The 21606-nt window shown below is 41.5% G+C and overlaps 1 protein-coding gene across 1 annotated transcript in view; it reads right to left on the bottom strand.

The window, feature by feature from the left end:
• The window catches only part of pdgfc (platelet derived growth factor c), a 71386-nt gene that overhangs the window by 31692 nt on the left and 18088 nt on the right, over window positions 1–21606 (bottom strand). The window contains exon 2 of the mRNA XM_038992936.1: window positions 6666–6861. Coding sequence (XP_038848864.1) covers window positions 6666–6861 — 196 coding nt within the window. The remainder of the gene's footprint in view (window positions 1–6665; window positions 6862–21606) is intronic.

The following is a 21606-nucleotide window of genomic DNA, read 5'->3' as shown; positions in this document are numbered from 1 at the left end:
ATTGCCATTGGAGACAGGACATAAAGTTGGCATGCATTGAAAGAGAGCACTTAATGCATATACTGAACATTACACACCAAACTGGGTGCTGGCACATTTATATATCCTCTGAGGCACTGAATTGGTGTGGAAATCTAAAGGGCTTTCATGGTTCCTTCTCTCAATCTGGGACCTTACCCATGTAGCATGATGCAATTTCATAAGTTGCCTGTGATTGCTTATTGTGAGGTTAGCTTTGTCCCTCTGGAGCCCTAATACACCCCCCACTGAGCTGTAGCTGCCCTACACAGCCCCCTCCTGTTTTATATTTCCCTTCCCCTCCTCCCGCCCATCCATCCATCCATCCATCCAGTTCTCCGAGGAGAAAGGGATATTCTATCACTAAATGGTTTCTAACGGTGGGGCCTAATGCTCAAAGTGTCTCCGCCGGGAGCGATGGGCAGCTCTATAATTTAGAGTCGATATTAAATGAAGAAAACATAAGCTGAGTATTGCTTGTGCAATCATTCAGCGAGCAACCTCAAGTGGGTTAGGAGGGAAAGTATTAGCAGTCGTCGCCTCTGGTTAGCGATAATGGGCCAGACACAAACCCTGGCACAAGTCTATTAGGCTAAGGCTAAACACTGTAAGCAAATACATATTTTGTTGAGCTTTGGATTTACTTTTTAATTAAACCTGTGCTCATTAGCAGTAGCATAGCGCTCCACTCGCAACGATGCCTCTTGGCTCCTCAAATAAGAGTTACCTTGTCCGTGCCTTGTAAACAAAATCTGATAGATCTTTACAAAGTCGTATTACAGTCGATTAAAATAATCGGTACTTTATTTGAGATTACATTATCACTTTCAGGAATTGAGTAGAAGGAAAACAAAATCAGGACAAATGTGCATCTGTGATTGTGTTTTGTAACAATGTATTCCAGCATAATAGGTTTTGTTACTCGATTTTGTTAACCGTTGATATTCAGATTTCTATTTAGGCTTCGGACGTAGATGACTCGTCACTGGTCTTCATGGAAATTACTTGAGCAACTAATTCACATCGTATCTCTATTGATTAATTGGTTTCAGAAATGTTGTCAATTAGCATTCTAGAGTGGAGAGAGGGGACAGACAACCTTACCGTGTTTTATCACTCTCTAAATACAGCAGAGTTCCAGAAAACCTTTAATCCTAATTTCAAAGAGTCGTTCCAGGGTAGTGGGTCTTGTTATTTTGTGGAACCAATGATCCACATTCAATAAACCCTTGTTTCACAGTCCACAGTCAAGTCTGGTACTAATCACTCAAGCGTTGTTGACAGGCACACTTACCTTTCATTCAGCGCTGCCAATAGAGATATTAGGTTACAGAGGACATTGTTTACATTTTCCGTCTCCCTGACAGTTTCAGTTTGAGCTGGTTTCTATAAAAACAACACAGGGGACACGCATACAACTAAAAAGGGATTTGCTGTGATGTTAAATAAACCTTGACTGACAAATTTCCTGACATGGTTGCCTTTGATTTAGGAAAGGTCACGCAGGAGGAAGGGAGGGGCTCAATGGCGTTCAGAGGGAGACGTAAGGTGCAAACGTTTTCTTATACACATGCAATAGTTAACGTACCTAATGTTATCAATATACTGTAAATCCCATTCAAACATTAATTTTATTCAGTGCCTACAGTGCATTCACTAAGTATTCATACCCCTTGACTTATTCCACATTTTGTTGTGTTACAGCCTGAATTCATACAGAAGTATCTCATTTACATACACTACGTTCAAAGTTTGGGGTCACTTAGAAATGTCCTTGTTTTTGAAAGACAAGCACATTTTTTGTCCATTAAAATAACATCAAATTGATCAGAAATACAGTGTCGACATTGTTAATGTTGTAAATTACTATTGTAGCTGGAAACGGCAGATGTTTTATGGAATAACTTTTGAACGGTCGTGTAAGTATTCACACCCCTGAGTCAATACTTTGTAAAAGCACTTTTGTCGGCGATTACATCATTGAGTCGTCTTGGGTATTGTCACGCCCTGACCTTAGAGATCCTTTTAATTCTCTATTTGGTTAGCTCAGGGTGTGACTAGGGTGGGCAATCTGTTTTCTATTTCTTTGTTGGCCGGGTATGGTTCCCAATCAGAGGCAGCTGTCTATGGTTGTCTCTGATTGGGGATCATACTTAGGCAGCCTTTTCCACCTGTAGTTTGTGGGATCTTGTTTTTTGGTACTGTGCTGTTTAGCCCGACTAGACGTTACGTTTCGGGGATTTTTTCAGTTTTTTTCGGTGTTCATTTAATAAATGAAAATGTACGCCTACGACGCTGCACCTTCCATTGACGATTGTAACAGGTATGCCTGTATCAGCTTTGCACATCGGGATTTGGGGATTTTTTCCCATTCTTCCTTGAAGATTGCTGTTCATTGCCCTCCTCCCTATCTAATTTAACAGAGATTGAAAATCTGCAAGTCTTTCCACAGATTGTCATTGGGATTCAAGTCTGGGCTTTGGCTGGGCCACTCAAGTACTTTCACATTCTTGTTCTGAAGCTATATGAGCATTGCTTTGAATCTTTGCCCCAGTCTAAGGTTGTTAGCACTCTGAAGCAGGTTCTCATCAAGGATTTGCCTGTATTTGGCTCCATTCATTGTTCCCTCTATCCTTACCAGTCTCCCAGTCCCGGCAGCTGAAAGCATCACAATAGCATTATGCTGCCACCACCATGCTTTACGGTAGGGATGGTGTTAAACAGGTGATGAGCTGTGTCTGGTTTTCTCCAAACATAGAGCTATGCATTCAGGCCAAAGAGTTACATGTTTGATGTCATATAATCTTTTGTCTTATGATCCCAGTCTTTCATGTGCCTTTTTGCAAACTCCAGGCATGCTGTCATGTGCTTTTTTCTCAGTAGTGGCTTCTGTCTGGCCACCCTCCCATAAAGCCCAGATTGGTGAAGCGCTGTAGAGACTGTTGTCCTTCTGGTAGGTTCTCCCATCTCAGCTAAGGAACCCTGTAGTTCTGTCAGAGTGGTCATTGGGTTCTTGGTCCCCTCCCTGGCCTATCCATCTTGCCCAGTTGCTCAGTTTGGTCAGACGGCCAGCTCTAGTCTGGGTAGTTCCATATTTTTTCAATTTCCCAATGATGGAGACCACTGTTTCTTGGAACCTTTCAACACCCAGATATATGCCTCATCACATCACAATATGTGCCTCATCACAATTCATAGATCTCTAAAAGATCTATGAACAGTTCCTTAGACTTCATGGTCAAATTTCTGCTCTGACATGGACTGTCAACTGTGGGACCTTATATAGACATTTGTGTTTCTTTCTAAATCATGACCAAACAATTAAATTGGCCACAGGTGGACTCCAATCAAGTTGTAGCAACATCTCAAGGATGATCAAAGGAAATTGGAGTGTCATAGCGAAGGGGTGTGAATACTTACGGAAATGTATTTTATTTTCAATAAATGTGCAAACATTTCTATAACCATGTTTTCACTTTGTCATTATGGGTATTATGTTAAGATGGGTGAAAAAAAAGTTATACATTTTGAATTCAGACTGTAACAAAATGTGGAATAAGCCAAGGGATATGAATACTTTTGAAGGCACTGTATCTTTTCCAATCATTTGTGTTTGAGACATACAGTATAGCCGGATCTACACAACCTATGATGTGGGTTTTTGACTACATGTTGTAACAGTACACACAGTGCAATAAGCATCATTAGCTGTCAATATTCAGCTCTTCTTTCCTGATATGGTTTGGAGGACTGTGAAGCAGGCTGACAGCCCCACGGTGGCAGATGGCTAATCTATAATGCAGTGCAACCTGCTTATTACATAGTTCCATGTGTAATGCCACACTCCAACACATTATTTATAGAAATACAGTAAAAGTTCTGGAGAATGATTAAAGCCACTGTAGCCGTGTGTCTCAAGTGTCTCTGTGCTGCTATGCCAACCGACAAGTTGGTAATATGACTTTTCTCCGCTGGATTTGAGAAGAATGTTTTTCATCCCCCCTCAGACAAGCAGAATAGTAGATGAGCATCTGAACTACTGAAGATTCTTCTCTTCTTGAGGATGATTGTTCACTGCATGGGCTCTCTCTTTCTGTCTCTCTGGAGTTTCCCCCCCCCCACTCTGTAATTTGTTTTATCCCTGGCTACTGCTGCTAATTAGAGAACCAAGGATTTGAGGATTAGTATTCTCTTATTTATTTACTAGTTAATGTGCTGTGAGGCGTAGGGTAGAGCACAATTAACAAGATAATTGTGTGTGTGTGTGTGTGTGTGTGTGTATGTGTGTGTGTGTGTGTGTGTGTGTGTGTGTGTGTGTGTGTGTGGGTGTGTGTGTGTGTGAATGTTTCCGTTTACATATTTCAGCTTGCATTGGATTCCTATGGGGGTACACCGACTACAAGATAGACGGGGTTGTACACAATGTGGTAGAAGGAGGTAGAGCTGACAAGAGTGTGTGTGTGTGTGTGTGTGTGTGTGTGTGTGTGTGTGTGTGTGTGTGTGTGTGTGTGTGTGTGTGTGTGTGTGTGTGTGTGACCCATATGTATTGGGTACGTTCTTAACACAGAACATGGAACTCCTGTAATGAAGCAGCCAATAAAATTTAATTTTCAATAATTTTCCAAAATGTAGGAAAACACCATTCTAAACAGTGCACCTGATGAGAGCGGTTCCATATGTGACAGAGATGAAAATACAGCAAATAAAGGCGTTATTGTCCCATAAACGGTGGGCATTTTTTCAGGCGGAGTTATAATGCTTGTTCAAGCATACACAGTTTAAAGACAAATGAATACTGCCTCCAGCTCACATTGTAAAATGGTGGGTGACGCGCTGATAGCCTGTTGTCTGCAATTGAATGGTGAACGGGAGGCGCGCTTCAATTGCCAATTGATGAATAAAAATAGTAGCTCTTTTTACTCGTGCACCAAAACTGTTTTAACACAAGATTGCATTTAGAAATGTTGCGCAATGAATGGGCTTATAAAAGTGCAGCAGCAACCAGCTGAGGAGCTGCAGGAGCGTGTGATAGTTGTGTTTGATAAATAAGATACATGATGACTAAAAAAAAAATTTTGTTGTCATTTTGGCCGGCAACAGTTTTATTTTTCGGCTTTTCATTTTTAGCTTGCGCATGTGTAAGAGAGGAGCAAATAGGGGAGGAGGATACAGACAGACAGAGCGAAAGAGAGAGTGTGTGTGTGTGTGTAAAAGAGAGAGTGTGCGTAAAAGAGAGAGTGTGTGTGTGTAAAGGAGAGAGAGACTTGTGAAGATGTCTCTGCTTCTGCTTATGTGTGTACCTATTCATCTGTTTGCTATCTCTGCCAACTGTGTGTCTTGGGACCTGATCAAATAAAAGATGTTCTCTGTTGGAAAATGAAAGAAGAGGGAGGTAAAAACGGAGAGGTGGCAATGACCTGTATGACAGTGCAAGAGGATGTTGTTATCATCTGCTCCCATCCTCTGGGACTGCAACTAGTGCAGTCTTGTATGGAGGTAGGGCCAGCACAAAGGCTGTCAATCCTCACTCTTCCCCACCGTGGGACTCCTCCTCTTGGGCTTCAGACAACACAGTGACCCCATTCATCAAAAGAGATCCACCCACCCAAAATGGCTGAACGTGGGGTCAAATTACCAGCACTGAAACCTCTGGACACGATGAGACAACCTTTACTATAAGGTGTAAATGCCCCCTTTTGGTTCTTCTGACCCCAGAATCAGCTATAGGATCAGCCTGAGTATGATCTCATCTCTGGGGATCTGGCTGTCTGTGGCACGGTCATGTCATACATCATAACTACCATCAGGGGGCTCTCCAACAATAGCTAGCCACTCTCTGTTCTCTCCCCCTCTGCTTTCTACAGGATCTCTCCATATCAACCAGGCAGTCAGATTGGATGTATTGACACCCGGATGCTGAGTATAATGCATGAAGGAAATCGATCACAGACTGGCTCAGCACTGCTGTTCCTAATGAATGGCAACAGAGACAAAGGTAGCTAGTAATTGAAAGGGGGTATTAGATCCAATAAGGGGAGGTCTAAGACCCTTCACAGACTTTAGCTCCTGAGGGGAAAGACCTCTCCGTCATTTGTCCAATCACACGACCCGTATGTAGAGGAACTTGCTGCCGACGAAATATGCACCCACGCCGTATGGCCTTGGAAAAACAACTCACTCTGAGCTGTACTTGTTCATTTTCATCAGCCGCCACACTGGGCAAAAGGCAATTTCACAAATGGGCCCTCTTTGACTCTAAATCTTGAAAAATTTACCACAACACTGCCATGATATATGTCATGCTCCCCGGTGCACAGCCTCCGCATGCTAACTGAACTCGGGAAGTCCTGATGAAAAGCTGGCTAAAGCATAGAGTAAAACTAGATTAATTACTACCACTGTAGATGGACATGTAGGCCTACATACTGCATAGTTGCAGTATACTGCACTGTATTGTCATGGTACGTCATGTATTTAATTGAGTTATTAAATGGCACGGTACACCCATCAGGTATATCTCAAGGTGAAACACAACATGCTGACTTGGCTATATTGGCTATTCAGTATGTTGCATTTTTATTTTACAATAAATCTGACAGTTGTATGTCATAAGCATATGTTATATGCCTTTATGCGTATGATCTTACTTGCATATTCCGTCCTCTGGGTCTTCCAGGCCGAATCTCTGGTCAAAGGACAAGTGGATTCTCCTGTTGTCACTGGAGGCCATTAGTCTCCAGACCAACACGGTACTCCTGGGGTAGGTAAATGGGAAGTCTGGACTATGGATCATTCCCTCTCCTACGACTGTGATTATCTTCTCATGCTGGGAATCTTGGACACCTTGGAAAAATTGTTGGGAAATGAGAATGTTACTTTTATGTTATATTTACATTGGTAGAAGAGCTGTTTCAGAGAAGATGAGTGTGTAAAGATGAACAGTAATGGTCAACTTCATCCCTGCTGGGGTTGTAATTGCGGTTTTATTTAAGATTTTGGCCATTTCAGGACACATGGTAGAAACCTACTGATACAGAAGGCTAAGATAAAAAAATATACATACAATAACTGTTTTTGGATGGCCATTTATTGGAATAGTAAAATACTATACTTAAAATAATAAACCTTGTATTCACGTGTAAATGGTAAGTGCAATGGGGTGGAAGCGTCAAAACCTCTAATATAATACATTACCACAGAAAAACATCCAATATAATACATTACCACAGAAAAACATCCAATATAATACATTACCACAGAAAAACATCCAATATAATACAACATTACCACAGAAAAACCTCCAATATAATACATTACCACAGAAAAACCTCCAATATAATACAGTATTACCACAGAAAAACCTCCAATATAATACATTACCACAGAAAAATCTCCAATATAATACAATAAAAAACCTCCAATATAATACATTACCACAGAAAAACCTCCAATATAATACATTACCACAGAAAAACCTTCAATATAATACATTACCACAGAAAAACCTCCAATCTAGTACAACATTACCACAGAAAACCTCCAATATAATACATTACCACAGAAAAACCTTCAATATAATACATTACCACAGAAAAACCTCCAATATAATACAACATTACCACAGAAAAATCTCCAATATAATACAATATTACCACAGAAAAAAAGACATGAGAAAATGAAGAAAATTAATATCTCTGAGGAAAAAGGAAGAATGCACTGACTGTTCTGCCAGGCTAAATATGCGAACACCGAACAGATAAATAATAATTTATTACACAGAGGCTACCAGCTAAATAGCTTTTTTATGGAATATTGATCGTCAGAACCGGATAATATTTAAAAAGTAATACATGGGAGTAATAAACGTATAACTTAATGAATGATTATGAGACCTCTTTATTGAAATGCGGAGACCACGGTTTTATATTCTGCTAACGCAGCCGACTGTTTCAGAGAGTTGCTGTGGATATTGAAATGATCCTTGAAGGAATCAACACACACTAACTTTTTACTCACAACAAGTTGGTTCGGGCCAGTAGGGGCCCAAGTAGGTAACAAGGGAAGAAACATTGAACATGTAAGGCCTGTTTGCAATGTACAGCAATGCTCACTATAGTCTCAATCTGACAAGGAAAATCACAGTAAATTGTATTATTTTATTGTTACGCTCGTCGTTTGAATGAGGAGACCCTGCCATAACCTCCTCCCATGTCCATGATGTCCTCTACTCCCTTTTCTCCCGGGCCCAGGATCCCTGCTCCTCCTGGCCACGCTGCTTGGTCCTTTGGTGGTGGGATCTTCTGTTAAGCTCGTCATTTGAATGAGGAGACCAAGGTGCAGCGTGGTAGGCGAACATCTTACTTTATTTAAAATGAACACCGAAAAACAACAAAATACAAAACGAACGTAAAGTTCTGCAGGTAACACAGCAACTATACAAAATCAAGATCCCACAAACTAAGGTTGGAAAAGCCTGCCTAAGTATGATCCCCAATCAGAGACAACCATAGACAGCTGCCTCTGATTGGGAACCATACCAGGCCAACATAGAAATACAACATAGATTGCCCACCCTAGTCACACCCTGACCTAACCAAATAGAGAATAAAAAAGGCTCTCTAAGGTCAGGGCGTGACATTTATCTACTTTTGTTAGTAGAAAAACTGCTACAACATTGATTACAAACACTGAAGCAGGGTGACTTATGATAAGGGCCTTCATACTGTATTTGAGTGGGCCAATGTTTGTTCTAGTTTGCCATGCGGTATAGTAAAGCATTCGTCCACTGCCCCTGCCTAAACAGAGAATATCAACGTATATCTATTAGACTATTTATTTAGTCAAGTAAAATTTTGCCTGAACACTCTCCCGTTTGACAAAAGATTAAGTGTTGTTACAAGCAGCACCTGTGTCCTTCCCTGTAGGGGCAGAGTATTTGAGTGAATATTTACAACCAGAGCAGAAAACAACAACCTCAAAGCACCTTTCTAACACAGACACTATAATTTCCGCAAATCTCTTGCCGCTGTCAGCTGTGACGCCGCATCTCATCTCCATGAACTCCTGGAAGGAAGTTTGTTGGACATGGGGGCCATTAAAATGGAAGGCGGCGCTGTGGGTTTTTAACAAGCTCCCTACGCCGGTTGCCCCCGGGACCTGCGGCCAAGGGGTCTTAAATCATACCCCTCCCGCCGCCCCTCTACACTCCCCCTCTCCATCAGGGCCTGTCACCTCCAGGAGAATACACTGCCAATAAACCGTCTCTCTGTCTGCTGCCCCACCGGTTCATAATATACTGACTGCGTCCCACCTGAGCCCCCATCAAGACAACAATAGCGAGCTGAACCAATCTCCTAGGAAACAGTGTTATGATGTCACAAACAGATTTATAAACAGACAGCCTTGGGAAATAAGAGGAAGGGAAGCTTTTCCTGATGAACAATTGGATTTCAATTGTGCAGGATAGAATTTCAATTTTCTAATCAAGAGTCAGGTAAAGCCAGAGGGAGACAGCACCATGATGTGAACATATCCAAGAGTCACAAATCATACATCTTGCTATCCTAGTTTCTGATGGTGTCAGTGAGACCCCACAGATACCTCTTACAGGGGAAATACTAGGGCGTTAATAGTCTTGCTGAAGGAACGTGCCATTGGAAGTTTCTTAGTGGATTAAATGGATGTGTAACCATTTTGTGGCACTGCATGTGGAGGCATTTGCACTTTAGGGCACATTGAGTTGAATTACTCTTTATTTTGCCGTATATTTTTAAGAGAGGAGAGTGCCTCATATCTGGCAAGCGTGATTCATGTCCTGCTCATTTGCTTTTGATAGAAACAAAAACACAGGCCATGCTAAGTTTGCCACGAGTGCTGACTGCGCTGGCTCTGGACAATCTCAAAGAATGATTCAATGTCAACCCCAAAATCGTGTTCGGAGAGTCCAAAGACAACATTGCTGACCGAGGGAGTGGTCGACAGAGAGACACTGTGTGTAAGAGTCTGATCCAAGATCCAACTCGCTTTGATCCACTTTAATACAGTCCACAGTCCGTTCCTCTGGCACAAAATACTGCACTGTCGATCACAAATATGAGATCTATAATGGTGATGACACCGCTTGGTGAGATAACACTTACATCAGGCTCTGTCCAAAAGACTTTGATGTTTTTATTTAGGTTTGGTGGCAGGCCAGCTAGGAGAGAGCGACACAAATAATAACACGGTAGCACGTCAAAACATTTCTCAATCAAACTGCTTCGAAAAATCTTTGCTTCCAACACCAACCACAGTGAGCAAAAAGAAAAGCCACCTTGTTTGGGAAAACGAGCTGTTGCGGCAAGATGATTCTTGCACTCCCCCGGAGATAGAAAAATTGCATTTTGTGCAACATCAGCCCACAGAAAATGGTCTATTACCCTTCAGGCAGTATTTCATGGCTGTACACCTCATATACACCTCTTCCAGAAGACAAAACACTATGTTCTCAGTCAGAGATAAACAGATCATACTTGTTGCTTCAGCCAACTTTTCTTTGATGTCTTTGATGTCCATAAAAAAGTTTGATAGCTCTTTTCATCTGGCGGTGCAAGTAACGGCAGCACCGGGCCCAATTGATTGACTGCTCGCTTGCTATTCATTGGCTGGCAGGGCCTCTAACGGCTATAGAAGCAACAAGTGGATAGGCCCTTTAATGCTATTAAGCCTAGGCCTTCCATCACAATGGCATGTCTTTAATTACCTTCTTATTATATTACAGTGTGGGGAACACAGAGGCTCATAAAGTACATAATGATTAATGGGAAAATATGTGTCCTTTAACACACAACCTCAGATATACAGTAGATGTGGACATGTGGCACAGTAAGCATAGTAGGATACACATGGTTTTAATGTAGGTTGAGCGAACAACCAACCCCATGAAAAACATACTTGGTACAATTATAAATAGACATGTGCATTTGGGAACCATTCCCAAACATAATTCCTCTGGGAAAAAATCTGTTAAACGCTGAATGGAATGCCTGTTTAATAAGACTGTAATTAAGGGTAGAAATGTCAAAGGAAAATCTGGCCTCACTGTCGTTGAGAAAGGGGGGGAAATTGATATAGAAAATAGAGGTTAGGCCTTGATGAAAAGGTTTTTAGACACGTGGGGAGAAAAAGTGATATGCTACTCTATCCACAAAACAAAAAAGGATATTATGTTTCATGTTGAACTTTTAAAAACCACAGTCTGATATACCATACAAATCAAGTTCTATTTGCATGTGAAAATGTCATGGGATGCATTTGGCGATAACCCACTGATGGTACAGTTACAGTGTGTCTTTACTATAATACATGGGGAAGAGGATATATGTATGCATCTCTCTTCTGTCATGGGTCTTTCTGTTAAAATATGAACTAGAACAATTTTGTTGATCCTCTGTAGTTTATTGCCAGATTCCACTTGCACAAACCCTTTCTTTGATTACAGTACAGTATGAGATTACAAACCATCTTTCTTTCACATACCTACATTCAACCTCCATTTTCATTACTTTCTCAGGAATAATACAGCTTTCATACGTCGCCCTTTCAACTTTTCCATTAACTGACCCTTTTTTAGCCACATGGTCCAGCGTTTTCCCTATATGCATTTAGCAACGTGGCACCGGAGCTAAATGGTCAAATGTTTTCAGTGTAAACTTAAAAACGACTAAAATATCAAAAATATATATTTTTGATAAAATCATCTTTGAGAATAATCACCAAAATAAGAACTAGACCGAGGAAGTATCTGAAATTCAAAAAATGGCACGGCATGTGGTCGCCATTGATTTTGTTATAACGATTGAGTCACTCAGATAGCATAAGAACAAGACTTAAGTCATGGCAAAATGTGTATAATTGCAGGAAATGTTCTTTGAAACTGTAAAATGTTCTCTCTGTCCCAACGTGTAAAATTGCAGAAAATTTACTTTAAAACGGCAACATTGTCTCTGTGGCCAAGAGGAGGGTCTTTAAAACCGTGCCACACCCCCTTTCCCCAATGCTAACTTTGCCACCGCTGCTGGGGGAAACACTGTGGTCCTCTAGGTCTGTCTTTTTCTGGGTGAAATCCAGAGTTCCAGATGACCTCACTCTTCAGGTTAACCAATGTCACATAATGATCTGAGGGTTGTCCCCGGAGTGAATTACCTCAAACCTGACTTTTCCTTGACCCACTTTTATTTTTTCTCCTGCGAGGAAAGTGTAACCACGATTAAGGGAGGATGTGAGTTTGAATAAATAGGCCTATACAGTGCTACCATTGTGCTTTGTTCACACGTTACTGGGTAAACCATTCTGATCTATGCTAGCGCTGTTAAACATTAACCTTACTATGCCCAAAACAGATGACAGTGAGTGAGTGCTCACATGAACACGCACATTGAGAGCCATAGAGGGACGCCCACATCCACAATTACCCACAGTCATATTCCACAACACTCATGCATGAATGCTCAATCACACTCAGGAGCATGCACATACATATGCAAACGCACAAACACACAAACATACACACACACACAATATGAAAAGGCAGCCTGTGGGCTTGCTGTATGTGTCCTATCACAGTGGAATAACAAAACTTCCTCTGGCTTTGCTGTAACATTACAAAATTATCATGTTTTCATTATTATATCATAAATGTGTCACATTATAGAAACCCTGTAGCAATGAGCTTATCTAACAGACATGTGGTGTAGTATACGTCAGACATAACTTTTGTTCCCCTAATAGACCAGCACTATTCATGTCAGACCACAAAACACCTCAACTCCCACAAAACGGTTAGCATTCTACTCCAAGTTTAATGGAAAGTTCTCAGAGGTTACAGTAATAATTCTCCATTCCAGTTGGCACTGGTTAGAGGTAAACTGTATCTATTTGCTATGGATTGCATTGACATGAGGGTCACGCCTGTTAAGCGGACAAAATATCATTTTCACATGGAACAGCAAAAATCGGACAATTCAACACCGTGCCACCTGCGCCCTCGACTGTCTCGCTTCGGTCTCCGACGTCAACCCTAAGTGGCCATGGCAGTTATTTCCCTTCCTATAAAACAACACGAGAACTATCAGGGCACTGAATCAAAATAGTTTTTATTTTACCCGTGTTACCCGCTAATCAAAAGTCGCTATGAGTCCCTAAACAACAGTGTCCAAGCCGCTTTGCTCAGGTGATGAAACAATACCCAACAATGAATTCTTGTTTTTTCTTCCTGCTTTCAGGCCAAAGCAATGGCTTGCACATCTGTTGCTTATTACAGCTTAGGGGTGGTTAGTACAGGTGCAGTAAATTCCAGGCCTTGCTTTGGGATATTTATTGCCTTTGGGTTTAAAGTCGGTCAGACAAAAAGTTGCTGAAATACGGCATGGGATTTTTTCATGCCATTAAAAAATAATTTGGCTGCATGAGACCACTGCCTTCTGTAACGATTCAATCTGCCGGGCATATGCTCCTGTATGAGACGAAACATGAAGCGTGACGGCTTTGACACCTGAAATCCCTGGAGAGGTCACTGATGCTACTGTGACGGCTGGTGAGGAAGGGATGACAGAGGACTGCAAGCTGGCTGAGTCATGGCACTGTTTTGTGTGTATTATACTGTAGATGTGTGTTTGTAGTTTGTAGGTGAGTGTATTTGTGTTGGTTTTAGTCTACAAAAGGCATCCTTATGTGAATTGAGTCAGTCATATACTGACTATGTCTTATAACATATAAACCACTATGGCTAGTGTCGAAGACAAAATCAATGGTAAAAATCACTGAGATTTGATTGACAGAATGACTCAAACCTTTGACTCCCTACCAGGTGAGGGGGAAATCTCAGAATGACTCAAACCTTTGACTCCCTACCAGGTGAGGGGGAAATCTCACCCATCTACCACAGAGGATATGTACCTCCCCTCGGGTCCTCTGTCCATCACAACATGGGACCAGGAGTGGCCCTCTGTTAGCACGTCCTGCTGAAGCATGGCAAAACATCCGCGGACGCTATCGGATGGCCCAACCAGATACCGCCCAACCTGACAGCGGGCATGTGTAACTGGGTGGAGATGGCTGCTGGCATATTCATGTTTCTGTTTCCAGAGTTCTTGAGACACTTTAACTCTTCCGAACTTATCGGATCACTTTCCATCTCTTTCTGTCCCTCTCTCTCTTTCAAGCAGATGGGAAGAGTTCTAGTGCAGGGCGGTACAACTGTGAAGCTTGTGAAAATGCCATGCAGTATCACTATTACAACTTGATGAGTCTATCTTTGACTTCAGTCCAACTGTTGCCTTGAGGGTACACTGTAGAGCTGTTGGTAACATGGACAGATTGTAAACCTGGCTCTTTATTTTTTCACATCTTTCTAGTGGACAGATATAGAATATTTGGCAAGTTTACAGGGACCATGTTCGTGCACTTGATGTACACAGTTTGAGGAAATATCAATAACTTTTTATTTTAATGAGATGCCTGTAGATATGTATTAGGGATTCCTCAAATTGGCATCCAAAATCTATGATGGGGGGCATTTGGATTGAACAATCAGAATGAGTGAGGGAATCTGGGTTGAACCATTGGATTGCCTGCAAACCCTCCAGGTATTCCAGGCAAAATCAAATCAAATTGTATTGGTCACATACACATGGTTAGCAGATGTTAATGCTTGTGACAGTATTGCTATGGCAGCCTAAGAGCTCTGAAATATTGATTGATTCACATTAAATTCACATGAATACAGGCAAGCATTTTTTTTGTTATGGCTCAGAAACACATACCCCTGGGTAAGACATATGAAACACGCAGGCTCAAACAGGGCTTTAGAAGTGGGGGCCACTGCAGGATTTGCATTACTTTGAGTAATAAAGGGGCATAATCTATAAATCTCTGTAACAAATCACTCAGTTTAAAGGCATGGTCCTGAGAGAAACAAACGTCATTTGAACATTAACTGCAATTTGTTGAACGTTAGCCGAGGTGATGAGGTCTTCTTCTACACACACCCTACCAGCGTGTGTGAGAGCGTGTGAGCACGTACATTTGTGTGAAAATGAGACACACCAAATCTAAATTGAACTCTTTCGACACTTTGGCTCTTGCCATTCCAGTGACTGAATCGTACAGATGTAGGATCTTTATTTGATCACCCTGTTGCAGAAGAACTTGTAAAACTTGTAGTGTATTTGAGGTTTAAAAAGGCTTCTGCCGTTTGTAATTTCCACTTTGAAATGACAGATTTTACAATATAACCCCTACAAAAATCATCCATTAATTATAATCCATATAATAATTTGCTTTTGTTGCAGCAAGGTTATTTTGCTGTTGTAGCATACTGGCTCAAATTAAGATCCTACATCTGTATGCCACACAAGGGCTCTGCTCCGGTTACAAATGGTCCCTGTCCCTCAACAATTTGGGCAAGCCTCTAATTAGTGCAGACTCTCATGTCTGGCCTCTTCAAAAAGAAGATCAGGTGTCGCTCCAACCGCCTCACTAATACTTTCACTACAGGATTTATATTTGTGTGCAGGAAACAGCTTGACCCCTTGGATTCTGACCCTTGACCCCTGGGTCTGCACTTAGACATGACATCACCTGTGTGCCAACCATCACAGAGAATCACAAGCTGCTATCTGATCAATCCCACAGAATGGCTTCTTTTGTATTTAAGACTCATCTAGTGAATAACAATTATTCTCATCTTTCTGACAGCGTTAAGTTGTTAGATACGAATGAAAAGTTGAACGTTTTCATAGTCTTTCTAAAATACTTCTGCTGGGAGTGAAAGCGACAGCCTGCGAACTGTAACCAGTCCTCACAATTAAACATATATTTTGTGGGACACTATCAAAGCTGAGATCTGTAGCTTGTTGGCTAAATCAAAGGCAGTCTAGTTATCTAGAAAAGTAAAACAACCACTGCCATTGTTGGAGGGCCAGATTTGCCTTAATTTCTGCATTAGCCGTCAAAATTAGTAGATATCAAAGATAATTCTTGTTTCACAGTAGACGTAATAGGTTAGGAGGAGAATGGGAGGTTCGAGACGTGTCTTACAAACACTGGGAGACAAGCCTAACCCTCTGTCTGGCTCAACACCAGCCCGTTGACAGACAGGCCAAATCTTTTTTAAAGTTCTCTCCACAGCTGTGAGGTCTTATGGCGGAGGCTGCTCCGGGCCCCTTTGTAGTCACATCTGTTGAAATGGACAGCTGGATGTTTGGAGTAAATTACAGTTTTATCTGGGCAGGCCATATTGGTACACAGCTTGACTCAAGATCCACATACTGCTATTTAAGGCTGATTAGAGATCCAGGTTGTTTGATAGAGTTGGAGACTGAAGACAGAATGGCGATCATAGTCCCACTTTGCACATAGCAGCTCTTTAGACCCAAAAACAGAACACTACATTCGCAATGACCACCTTGAAATAGTTCCACAGTGGAGGTCTTGATAAAGTGTGAAGTTAACGTATAAGAGGTGGGGCGAACTTTTGAGATTCTTTTAACACAGAAAGTGCCCAACTCTGGGCTGGTAACTAATTGGTTGGCTATATCTCCGGTTGCAGCTTGGACAATACCCACATTCACACTCCACAGAGAGCCTCAGCTTCACACATGTTCCTCCCACAGTCCATTACTTGTAATCTTAGTTTATAAATGAAAAGCTCTACTTGTAACTTCTCACGAAAGACCACACTGATTTAATTTGCCTAAGTCATGCCCTTGAAAACAGATTGCAGCCACCTACAGCAGCCAGAGACTGAAAAATTGGGCGGTACATAAAAGAAAAGCTTATGAGCAACCCTTTAATAAAAACAAGAACTTATGAGCAACCCTTTAATAAAAACAAGAACTTATGAGCAACCCTTTAATAAAAACAAGAACTTATGAGCAACCCTTTAATAAAAACAAAAACTTATGAGCAACCCTTTAATAAAAACAAGAACTTATGAGCAACCCTTTAATAAAAACAAGAACTTATGAGCAACCCTTTAATAAAAACAAGAACTTATGAGCAACCCTTTAATAAAAACAAGAACTTATGAGCAATCCTTTAATAAAAACAAGAACTTATGAGCAATCCTTTAATAAAAACAAGAACTTATGAGCAATCCTTTAATAAAAACAAGAACTTATGAGCAACCCTTTAATAAAAACAAGAACTTATGAGCAACCCTTTAATAAAAACAAGAACTTATGAGCAACCCTTTAATAAAAACAAAAACTTATGAGCAATCCTTTAATAAAAACAAGAACTTATGAGCAATCCTTTAATAAAAACAAGAACTTATGAGCAATCCTTTAATAAAAACAAGAACTTATGAGCAATCCTTTAATAAAAACAAGAACTTATGAGCAACCCTTTAATAAGCTTGGAGATATGCAAGTGAATCTGGGCAAAGCTTTTCAGAAGGTCTAATGTGATATTCAGCAGCGTAAAATTTTGTAAATAATCCTAGCCAGGAAAAGGGTGACAAGCACCGAAGAACATTTTAATCTGGGCAATTAAAAACAAAATGTTATGGCTCTGCTTTTTTCTCCGAGATATATATCTGTTTCTTTTAGAGGGTTACCCTCTACTTCTAATTAATGGCTGCCCCACCAGGCTCCCATAACCCAGAGTCCAGCTGTCTGGGGAAGGGAAGCAGCAGTGGGGATCGAGTGGCCTGAGAGAGCCCAAGGTAATGAAAGTAGGTAGTCAGCCGATTACTTTCCATTGCCTGAGAGCCAAAACGCTATGCCTTACTAAATATGGACATGTGTGTTTGTGCAATTTTCCAATTACTTTCAACTTGGCATATCTTGGTTTTGTAAAGCCAAGTGTATTTGTACCTGGTTATTTAGAGTAGTTGACCTAAGTAGCAATTTGAGGGTTACAAAATGGAAAGTAATGTATTTTAGTGCAAAAGTCTGCAAGGGGCACTGATTTAATTCCTGCAGGTGAGTAAGTAAGTTGGTTTCTGTATACTCAGCAGCTCAGAGCAGTAATCATGACCCTCTGATAAAATCATAGTGTGGTCAGTTGACAGATGTTTTAACTACAGAACATGACCCTTCATTAGTCCCTAGTGGTTAGAGTGTTGGGCCAGTAACCGAAAGGTTGCAGGATCGAATCCCTGAGCTGACAAGGTAAAAATATGTCGTTCTGCCCCTGAGCAAGGCAGTTAACCCACTGTTCCCCGGGTGCCGAAGACATGGATGTCAATTATGGCAGCCCCCCGCACCTCTCTGATTCACAGGGGTTGGGTTAAATGCGGAAGACACATTTCAAGTGAATGCATTCAGTTGTACAACTGACTAGGTATCCCCCTTTCCCTACAGTACATTACCCTTCATTAGTCCCTACAGTACAGTACATTACCCTTCATTAGTCCCTACAGCACATTACCCTTCATTAGTCCCTACAGTACAATACCCTCCATTAATCCCTACAGTACAGTACATTGCCCTTCATTAGTCAGTCAGTACAGTACATTACCCTTCATTAGTCCCTACAGTACAGTACATTACCCTTCATTAGTCCCCACAGTACAGTACATTACCCTTCATTAGTCCCTACAGCACATTACCCTTCATTAGTCCTTACAGCACATTACCCTTCATTAGTCCCTACAGTACAGTACATTACCCTTTATTAGTACCAACAGTACAGTGATTAGTGCTTTTTGAGGTCGGTTTAGTTCCGGTTCGATAATTTTTTTTTTTTTACATATCACAGTCTTTGATTTCAGTTTCAATTATTTGTTTTTACATTAAATGCATTATGCATTATGCGGGTTGAATGCTGTAAAAACACAGAATAAAACAATTAAGAAAAGTCTCATGATGGTAGTGACTGCCATTACTGCTTATCACTTATTAACCATAATTTATTCACATTACTCTACTTTAATAAAATATTTCAGTTGTGTATATTACATTAGTTTTATTTTATGACTGATTATTTAATTCCAAATCAACATCTCACCTCTATAGAGCTGCTGGCTATGCGGTCTGAAAATCAACATTTTTGTAGTTTTTCAAAGTAAATAACGGATACTTTAATGACTGCTGAATACCAACCATCAAATCACTTAGATCATGTATTTTCAGGTAGAGATACCTCGCGAAGCAACTGCTCTCTATCCCTCTCAATCATTATTCTCTCCCTATCCGTGTCTGCTACACACCGACTGGACAAGTAGGCGCACAATTGATTATGGTCATTGTAGTTAATTACCACGTTTTCTTCACTAAACAATGTAGAATATTGGCCGGTTGGGAACTACAACTCCCTACTACATCGCACAGTTCGTGCTTGATCTGATTTATCTTTAGAGAAATTGCACATTCAGCTCACAGAAAAAAAATAACTAAATGGAATTCAAATAATTTAACAGACATCGGTCAATTAGTTTGATTAAATCCTACAAATAACAAAAATGTTGGTTAATCGCTCAGCACTAGGCACATTACCCTATCATTAGTCCCTACAGTACAGCACATTACCCTTCATTACACCTCAAAGCCCAACGCATATGGCCTTCAATTAATCCCATTGATATGGCCTTTCACCCACCAAAACATATACATTTACTGTGACTAATGTCTGAGGAGTATTTAGCTCAGGGTTCCCCAACTGGCGGCATGGTTTCATTTGGCCCCCAAAGTTTTCTGAGCCATATATGTATATACACTGCTCAAAAAAATAAAGGGAACACTTAAACAACACAATGTAACTCCAAGTCAATCACACTTCTGTGAAATCAAACTGTCCACTTAGGAAGCAACACTGATTGACAATAAATTTCACATGCTGTTGTGCAAATGGAATAGACAAAAGGTGGAAATTATAGGCAATTAGCAAGACACCCCCAATAAAGGAGTGGTTCTGCAGGTGGTGACCACAGACCACTTCTCAGTTCCTATGCTTCCTGGCTGATGTTTTGGTCACTTTTGAATGCTGGCGGTGCTTTCACTCTAGTGGTAGCATGAGACGGAGTCTACAACCCACACAAGTGGCTCAGGTAGTGCAGCTCATCCAGGATGGCACATCAATGCGAGCTGTGGCAAGAAGGTTTGCTGTGTCTGTCAGCGTAGTGTCCAGAGCATGGAGGCGCTACCAGGAGACAGGCCAGTACATCAGGAGACGTGGAGGAGGCCGTAGGAGGGCAACAACCCAGCAGCAGGACCGCTATCTCCGCCTTTGTGCAAGGAGGAGCACTGCCAGAGCCCTGCAAAATGACCTCCAGCAGGCCACAAATGTGCATGTGTCAGCATATGGTCTCACAAGGGGTCTGAGGATCTCATCTCGGTACCTAAAGGCAGTCAGGCTACCTCTGGCGAGCACATGGAGGGCTGTGTGGCCCCACAAAGAAATGCCACCCCACACCATGACTGACCCACCGCCAAACCGGTCATGCTGGAGGATGTTGCAGGCAGCAGAACGTTCTCCACGGCGTCTCCAGACTCTGTCACGTCTGTCACGTGCTCATGTGCTCAGTGTGAACCTGCTTTCATCTGTGAAGAGCACAGGGCGCCAGTGGCGAATTTGCCAATCTTGGTGTTCTCTGGCAAATGCCAAACGTCCTGCACGGTGTTGGGCTGTAAGTACAACCCCCACCTGTGGACGTCGGGCCCTCATACCACCCTCATGGAGTCTGTTTCTGACCGTTTGAGCAGACACATGCACATTTGTGGCCTGCTGGAGGTCATTTTGCAGGGCTCTGGCAGTGCTCCACCTGCTCCTCCTTACACAAAGGCGGAGGTAGCGGTCCTGCTGCTGGGTTGTTGCCCTCCTACGGCCTCCTCCACGTCTCCTGATGTACTGGCCTGTCTCCTGGTAGCGCCTCCATGCTCTGGACACTACGCTGACAGACACAGCATACCTTCTTGCCACAGCTCGCATTGATGTGCCATCCTGGATGAGCTATATATATCAGTTGAAGTCGGAAGTTTACAAACACCTTAGCCAAATACATTTAAACTCAGTTTTTCACAATTCCTGACATTTAATCCTAGTAACAATTCTCTGTCTTAGGTCAGTTAGGATCACCACTTTATTTTAAGAATGTGAAATGTCAGAATAATAGTAGAGAGAATGATATATTTCAGATTTTCTTTCTTTCATCACATTCCCAGTGGGTCAGAAGTTTACTTACAATCAATTAGTATTTGGTAACATTGCCTTTAAATTGTTTAACTTGGGTCAAATGTTTCGGGTAGCCTTCCACAAGCTTCCCACAATAAGTTGGGTGAATTTTGGCCCATTCCTCCTGACAGAGCTGGTGTAACTGACTCAGGTTTGTAGGCCTCCTTGCTCGCACACACTTTTTCAGTTCTGCCCACAAATTTCTATAGGATTGAAGTCAGGGCGTTGTGATGGCCACTCCAATACCTTGACTTTGTTGGCCTTAACCTGTTTGGGGTGCAGCCCGACACCGGTACACTTATGACAACATCCAGCTCAAGTGCAGGGCGCGAAATTCAAAAGATATGTTTTTTAAATATTTAACTTTCACACATTAACAAGTCCAATACAGCATATGAAAGGTACACATCTTGTGAATCAAGCCAACATGTCCGA

This window comes from Salvelinus namaycush, chromosome 5 (assembly GCF_016432855.1).
Source record: "Salvelinus namaycush isolate Seneca chromosome 5, SaNama_1.0, whole genome shotgun sequence".
Lineage (NCBI taxonomy): Eukaryota > Metazoa > Chordata > Actinopteri > Salmoniformes > Salmonidae > Salvelinus > Salvelinus namaycush.
Note: the sequence above shows the minus strand (reverse complement) of the source record. Positions and strands in the feature narration are given on the sequence as shown.